Source organism: Morone saxatilis, unplaced genomic scaffold (genome assembly GCF_004916995.1).
Source record: "Morone saxatilis isolate NCDOM2014 unplaced genomic scaffold, NCSU_SB_2.0 Contig3, whole genome shotgun sequence".
NCBI lineage: Eukaryota > Metazoa > Chordata > Actinopteri > Moronidae > Morone > Morone saxatilis.
The window spans coordinates 3,058,233-3,065,988 of record NW_023339873.1 but is presented as its reverse complement, the minus strand read 5'-3'; the positions used below and the strand labels follow the sequence as shown (position 1 = coordinate 3,065,988).

The following is a 7,756-nucleotide window of genomic DNA, read 5'->3' as shown; positions in this document are numbered from 1 at the left end:
CAAAAGGTAAAGACAGGTGGAAGTAAGGGTGTAATATTTAATTCAAGACATGGAGGGAATTGTGCACAACACTACAATTATAGTCTTGTGAGTGCTTAGACACTGCACAGAAACTCCATCCTGACCTGAACTGTGTGTTGAGAAAGAGACATTGTGCTTCAGCTGAGTTGAGAGCTTTATGAGCTGCATCATCTCTGACACTGACTGTGTACTGTTGGCTTTTATATGTCAGCATCATGTTATATAAAATATCTATATTGTATCTGTTTGTTCCTCGGTGGCTTTAGATCGAAAGATGAGGTTCTCTCTCCGGATGTTCCGGGGTCCTGGTGTAATAGGTTATTAATCTTTTGTCACCTTTCTAATGAAGCCTGGAGGGGTATAATGTCTGCTGTGTGGGTCTGTTCATGTCTGGGCTTTTTTTTTCTCTTTGTCAGAAGGTACTAGAGACACTGAGGAATTCCTTCACATCACCTACAGTTTCTCTGCTCAGGACTGGACTGGACTTCACATTTCATTTTGAACTCAACTTCCCCATCGGGTTGCAGGTGAAATTGAGTTTTTCGATTGAAATCATGTTAGTCTGCACCTCCATGCATGCCATGAATTTTAGACTGAAAGCGAACCAAGATTTATGTCTCTAAACCTTCCTTTGCACAGCTCTAAACATCCAAAATGTGCTTTGCTACACAGTCACTGACCTACAAGATGTTTCACCTGTTTTACTGATGATTAACATGGTCATTTAATGCAACGTGTTCTTTGTTAGAGATTTAAATCATGGTATACTTAGTTTGCAATTTAGAAAATATTAATAGGAGCAGTCCATCTGCAGCAGCCTATATTCTGAGGTCTCACACAAGATGCTAAAACTTCCAGTATAAAGTATTTTTCATGACAAGCTGAATAATCTGTCTCAATGAATTATTGAAGTTTTTTTATGTTAAATTAATTTTTTTTTGCATGTTCTGTATGTGGTATTCAATGTACAACATACAATGCAGTGGAGTTTGTGGCCTATTGTAATTGCAAGTATATCAAATGTACTTACATGTTCCAGATTGGCTGTGTTTAATGTTTTCCTGCTGGATTTACAGGAAGAAAAGAAGATAATGTCCTCTTCCTGTGAGTGTTGTGTATAAGCACACAAGGTCAAAAAGGGGGGTTCGTCCAGCATTATGTAACTTGAAATTAGGTCATAAAACCACACAAAAAGTGATGTTTTCTGCACCATTTCTGCAATATGATAAAAAATAAGTGCATCTTTTTTTTAATCTAAACTTTCTCCCAGAGGTTTGGCAAAACTGTCCAGGAATAGATGTAACAGAACTTTAAGTGAAGAAAGTATCTTTCAAAGCAAAATATGTCAGAAAACATGTTTGTGTTCATTCCAGGAAACAGGAATGGGAGTATTGTCAGACTCCCACTGGTTTTATTGCACCATATCTACTTGATTTATGTTTTTCTTTCCTTCCAGTGAAGTCTTTAAAACACGGTTGCTGGTTCTGGTTTAGTTAAACCGGCATCATGGTGTCAGAGAAAGACGTTCTGGTGGCTGTTTTTGTTTTTGCCCTCGTCTCACAGAGTGAGTTTATGCTGGCATGGTTTCTTCAATGATTTATACAGTATTTTAGATTTGGCTTTTTAGTCATTTATGTCCATTGTTTTAGATTCTAATTGTTTTCACTGTATTATTGCGTCCCCACTGTATTGTTCTAGAAATCTATACTGGAAGTGTTCTAAAATCCTTATCTTGTGCTTATATTTGCTTATTATTTTATCTTTTAACACTTCTGATTGTACTTTCTGATAAGTTTCTGTGTTATTAAATGCTAAAATTTTAAATTATGTACATACTTTTGCAGTAACCTTATAAATATGTAGTGGAATGTGACTTTGTTCTTCTCCATGCAATACTCTTTGTGTGTATGTTACTGTATGCACTCAGAAATGTTGAAATTGTTTATTTGAACATTTTCTTTGTGTTTATGTGTTTTGATTATTTCAGGTGAGGGTATAATTGGTGGCAGAGAGGCAGTGCCACACTCTCGGCCCTACATGGCCTCCATCCAGGTGCCAGAAGGAGAGAATATGAAACATGAGTGTGGAGGGTTTGTGATTGCAGATCAGTGGGTGATGACTGCAGTACACTGTCTGCCAACAGGGTGAGGATACCTTCTTCTAACCATGATGAATGTAGTTTTTTATGACTAATAAATACTATATCATATATTTGGTCCCAGAGAACAGCAAAAGTGTTATTTAAAATATTTACTTTAATTGTGATTGCTCAGATTTTGCTTGTGTTTTTATTAAAATTATTATTATCATATTTAGTTTTATTTTTACGTGAATGATTTTGTTCATTAACTCTAGTTTTATCTTTATATATTTTTTAATGCATGTCTCCTTTTTATGATCATAATGTATGTGTATTTAATAGGAAAGGGAAATGTGTGTTATACAGTATTTTTTGCAGGTTATTCAGCACTACAATGTTATTGTGATTTGTTTCACAGGCCAAATGGAAGGAGAGTAGTGCTGGGTCTCCATTCTCTGAGTGAACCTGAAGAGACAAAGCAGACATTTGATATTTTGGAACTTTACAATCACCCACAATTCAGCATGACAAATTATAATAATGACATTGCTTTAATTAAGGTAAGTGTATATTTTCTGCCAGTTCTCAATGGTTCAGTATTCTGAAACGTGAAGTGATTTGGTCTCCTGTTTTGGGGAACAAGCCAATGACAGAACTCTAAGTTTTGAGATCTGTGTGATTTTTGCAGTTGGATCGTCCATTTAACGCCTCTGACGCTGTTAGAGCACTGGAATTCATGCGATCAGGTGGCACAAACCCCGACACAGGTGCAGAGGTTGAAACAGCCGGCTGGGGATCCACTGATAACCTTGGGTCCAGACCAGACAAGCTCAAGGAGGTGGTCATGGATGTGTTCAGCTGGAAACGGTGCAGGCGCAGCGACTACTTTGGCTCAAAGGTCACCAATAACATGATGTGTGCACATAAAATATGCCCAGAACCCTGTGATAAACCACACAGGAAGGAAGACAGTTGTGATGTAAGTTTTAGTTCCCTCTCTTCTACTTAATACAAATGCTAAAACCATTATGTTGTTAACAAAGACAACAGTAAGTTAGAATGAACCAATGCATTATGTTAAACCAATGTATAGGCTATAATACACCATATATGAATGCTGGCATGACACTACTGATCTCTGATCAACATTACAACTAATAGGTGGAAACAAAAAGAAAAGTATAGCCTACAAATAGGGGTTTCTTCTTTTTTCTGTGATAAAAAAAAATGTTCAGGGACTTTTTTTTCCCTTGGCCAGGCTGACAGTCCTACAGAAGTAACAGAGCAACACACACTTGTGCAGAGAAAGCTGGACTTGCCAGTTGCCAGTCTTATACTTCTGGTCCAATCTCTTTATTTATTGTACTAACGTTTGCATGCTAACTGTCTAAGACGGTGAACATGGTAAAGATTTTATTTGCTAAATATTAACATGTTATCATTGTCATTTTGAGCATATAACATAGCAGATGTTAGCATTTAGCTCAAAGCAGTGCTGTGCATAAGTCTCACAGAGCTGGTGTCATGGCTGACTCTTTTTCTGTTATATCTAGGTGTGTACAGTTGTTTTGTTTTTTTGTACCTTTCACTCTCATTCAGTGCTGCCAACTGAAGCCACCTGAGAAACGGGTTTAATTTCTGTCAATTCCTGTTTAAAATCTGCTCTTCTTTTTGTTGTCTTTCAGGGTGATTCTGGAGGTCCTCTGCTCTACAATGGCATTGCAGTGGGAATCACTTCCAACGGAGGAATGAAGTGTGGTCAAATTAAAAAGCCTGGAATTTACACTGTAATCTCCCACTACACCGAGTGGATTGACAACATCATGGCCGTGCAGCCTCCTACACAGGACCCGAGCAGTTAAATAACGAAAGCCGGCATTGTAGTTCTTAGCAGCAGCCCTTTTTCGCCTGCTTATATTAAGTCACTCATTATTCTACCTGAATATAAATGTAATATGTTTATATGTGTATATAAGTGTTCCTTTCTCATCTGTAACTAATGCATGGCTCTATAGAACCCCAGGATGGTGAATATACTACATCCACCTATGCAAACACATTAGCCAGAATTGTATATCACACCTTTTTTTATTCTTTTTTGTATTTTTATCAAATCACTTTATAGAAGAATCAATAAAATACAGTTGATCACATACAAATGTCATGTCTGGAGTTACTTTGTATTTTGAAGAATAAGTTTCAGACGCAGTTCAATAACAGAGAGAGACATGCAGAAAACAAACATAAACTCAAAAGGTTACTTAAACCTAATACATGAGTGCAAAGATGAAGAGTTATGGAGCAGACAAACTGCAAATAACAAAAACCATCATTAAATTATAAGACATTATACCATAATAAGTCATTGGCTGAACAGAAACCATTTAAGACTTACACAATAACTGCTATAATGAAACAACTTTTGCATCAGTCTTGCTGTTTTTATTCAGCTGTATCAGATGCTTGGCAACTGAGTACATCTGATGGATGGTGTTTAAGGATGTAACTGTTAGGCAATCAAGATATCAACAAGCAAATCTCATAAACTTGTCAGACAAGCCCTGGCAACAGGGTCCAACAGTAAAAAAAATCTGCAGCTGTACTTCTTCTTTTCCTCCCCTCTGTGCTCAACACAGATAAACATAGACATTAATAATTCTTGATGTGTTCTGCTCCTCTGTTTAGTTTGGAAAATCCCCACCACCTATTTGTTTTATTCACAATGCAACATTTTAAAATCATTTCTGAATTGCTAACCAACTTTGACTGGCTGCGTTGATTGGATAAATATTATTTTTCTAAAAAGAGAATGTATTATGTAATTTGCCAATAATTCCTTTAAGTTGCAATTGTTTGAGATTTTGTAAAATGTACCAATACAGAGTGCCTCCAGTGGCAATTTTCTACAAGTAAACCATGATGATAAAAGCAATACATTTGCAGTCTATTCAGTACTTGAATATACTGGTATCACTGGAATTGAATACACTGTGAGTATAGAAATCAAGCATCTCTCAATAAATAGTTATCTTCCAAAGCCCCCTCCTTCCTCTCTTCAATCATTTTCTTCCTCTCCTGCAGCTCCTGCTCAGAAAATCTCTTCACTGAGTGGGAGTGTCCTCCATGTGAAGCTACCAGTTTGTTGATTCCTGAGAGCAGGTCTTTCACCTGAGGATAGCTCAAAGCACTCTTTGTAACATTCAGCTCATAAAAACGGCTTCCACACTTCTGGATGAGACCCTGGAGGGTTGCATGGGCTCCGGCCACGTAGTCGTTGATCCTCTGAGGCCTGTGCTGGTTGCCATCAAAGTGAACAAAGAGGACGATGGCGTGCTCTGCAAAGTCTCGTCCGAAGATCTTCTGCAGAAGGCCGAGCATCTCGGACTCGCCCTGGGTGAAGCGGCCTAGTTGGAGCACCAGCAGGAAGACATGGGGTCCAGGTAGGGACAAAGCCAAGCAGTCCTTGACCATCTCCAGATTTTCCACCCCATCCTCATCCCACAGCTCAGGGGTGTCCACCAGGATGAGACGCCTCCCTGCTGCAAACACCTCCTTTCTCTCACAAGACAAGGTGGGCTGCGGGGGCTCATCACTACACTCATTAACTGAGTATTGATTACCTGCTCTCTCTAGAATAAGATTTAGAGCAGAGGACTTCCCACTGCCAGAGAGACCCAACAGGATGACTGACATCTTCTTCGTGTCATCATCTTACAGCCAAAAAAGAAAAGGAAACTAGCTGTTAGAAATCATTTTCAGACAGATTAGAACATGAAGTTGAAATTGTAGAAAATAAGAATACCCACTGACTTGTAAACCCATATTTGGCTTATATCTCTGATCCATTTGTATTGTATTTATTACTCTTAATGGGTCATTTGCCATATTGGGCTTGAATGTGTTTTGGCTGTTTTGTATTAAATGTGCAGAGATGAATATTAAAAACGGTATACTTTAAATGACGAGTGATAAGTGCCCATATCATTGTGTAGCTGTGCTGCCCCCTAGTGGGAGTAGTTGTTGCACCAAAATGTCTGAAAATTAACTTTGTGAGACATTTTCTGAAAGTGGGCAAATAAAATATTTTTCCAATATGGGTCCCACATTAAATAATAATGCATCTAGAAAATCACACATTAATGTTGACCACTATATTGCTTAACATATTTGTACAGATGTAAATATTGGAGTACAGGAAAGAGATGTATTTTTCTTTATCTTTACTAATTCTGATTTAAATCTTTAAATCTTTTAAATCTTTATCTTTAAAGCTGGAAGCAGCTGAAAAATAGTAATAGTAGTGGATAGTAATAATAGTCTTACCATCAGTGACACTCATCTGGAGCTGCAACATGGCTCTGTGGCTCAGCACAGCCTCCTCCAGGCTCTCTCTTTTTGTCTCATATTGCTTTTTTTCAGCTGCCTCCTTCTTTCTTTCCTCAGCGTGTTTCGCCTTCAGCTCCTCCATCTCTTTAGCTCTCCTTCCCTCACGTTGTATAACCAGCTGTTTAAGGGCCTGCTCCTTCTCCTCAGCCTCTTGCACCTTCAGTTTGAGCATCTTCATGGCTGAGTCTTCTGTGCTCCTTTTCGTAGCTTCAGTCAGCATGGTTTCTGTGTAGCCGGACACACCGTTTTCAACCAGCATGTAGTCGACCATCTCGAGGAGAGCGAGCAGTTTGTCTCTGGCTGCAGATGTGGTGATTCGGCAGTATCTTCCATCGCACATGTTTATCAGCTCCAGAAGGGCATCGTCCATTGTGTCAGCAACCTTTCCATCTTCCAAAGAGAGCACTACCAGGTATCTTAAAGCCTCAGCTCCAAAGTGTGTCTGCAGTATCTCTATCATTCTTCTTTCCGTCTTTGTGTAATATCCACCTTGGATCAGCAGCAAAAATGTACTGATTCCATCAGAGCAAGATTTAAAGCAGCCATCTATTGCCTGGATCATGCCCTCCTCTGCCATGTTTTGTTTTAAATCTGCATAGTGCAAGCTGATCATGCAACTATCCAATGTCAAGTCACAGACTTGATTTGATCCCAGAGAACTAAAGTTTAACTGGAAATGTTTATCCCCAGAGCAATCCTGCAGCAGAGACTTCAGACAGGACCATTCCTCCACTGTGGATATGACCACCATCATCTGCCTCGTGGTAGTTATACCATCTGCCAAACAACACAGTAATGACTTGTCACTGACTTGTAATCATTTTTAGTCCACACCAAGTAATTATGATTATTGTGTTTTTTAACAGTTACTGTTACAATGCGTAATAAACTAAACATAACCCAATTGCATCTGCTACTTTTCAGGCCTTGCAATGGCAAACATTGCCCTTGTATTACAAATCACCTCCACATTAATTAATCATCCATAGCATTGAATATGTAGGAAAACATCCATTTTAGAAAAGAATCACTTACTGTGCGACATGTCTTTGCAGGTGCTCTTTCCTTGTTATCCTTGTCAGCTCAAGTAAATACCTGAAACTGGATTCTCTGGCTCTGAAACAAGCATGATGAGCGGGGGAAAAAATAAGATGCTTCCTGATAACAACATTTCACGTGTGACCAGAAGTTTTGTTTTCAAGGAAGTGCATTCCACAACCCAACCTCCAATGAAGGAGCTACTAGTCTGATGAATGCACCTTTGTCATG

At 38.7% G+C, this 7,756-nt stretch overlaps 2 protein-coding genes across 2 annotated transcripts; one reads left to right on the top strand and one right to left on the bottom strand.

The window, feature by feature from the left end:
• Positions 1-1,459: 1,459 nt before the first annotated feature.
• Positions 1,460-3,976, top strand: cfd (complement factor D (adipsin)). The gene is made up of 5 exons (XM_035674637.1): positions 1,460-1,585; positions 2,009-2,165; positions 2,520-2,661; positions 2,790-3,080; positions 3,787-3,976. Exons 1-5 carry the CDS (start codon positions 1,528-1,530, stop codon positions 3,961-3,963), a joined length of 825 nt encoding a protein of 274 aa, XP_035530530.1. The 5' UTR covers positions 1,460-1,527; the 3' UTR covers positions 3,964-3,976.
• Positions 3,977-4,221: 245 nt separating this feature from the next.
• Positions 4,222-7,697, bottom strand: LOC118337543. The gene is made up of 3 exons (XM_035674636.1): positions 7,523-7,697; positions 6,425-7,264; positions 4,222-5,811 (listed from the first exon to the last, which is right to left on the bottom strand). The coding sequence occupies exons 1-3, from the start codon at positions 7,530-7,532 to the stop codon at positions 5,105-5,107; spliced, it is 1,557 nt and encodes a 518-aa protein (XP_035530529.1). The 5' UTR covers positions 7,533-7,697; the 3' UTR covers positions 4,222-5,104.
• Positions 7,698-7,756: the final 59 nt, after the last annotated feature.

Excerpts from the sequence above, each read along its gene's own strand:
- cfd (XM_035674637.1), top strand. The coding sequence starts at position 1,528 with ATGGTGTCAGAGAAAGACGTTCTGGTGGCTGTTTTTGTTTTTGCCCTC. Across the intron at positions 2,166-2,519 it reads GTACACTGTCTGCCAACAGG|GCCAAATGGAAGGAGAGTAG; the intron begins GTGAGGATACCT and ends TTTGTTTCACAG. Across the intron at positions 2,662-2,789 it reads ATGACATTGCTTTAATTAAG|TTGGATCGTCCATTTAACGC; the intron begins GTAAGTGTATAT and ends TGATTTTTGCAG.
- LOC118337543 (XM_035674636.1), bottom strand. Across the intron at positions 5,812-6,424 it reads CCAGATGAGTGTCACTGATG|ATGATGACACGAAGAAGATG; the intron begins GTAAGACTATTA and ends TTTGGCTGTAAG.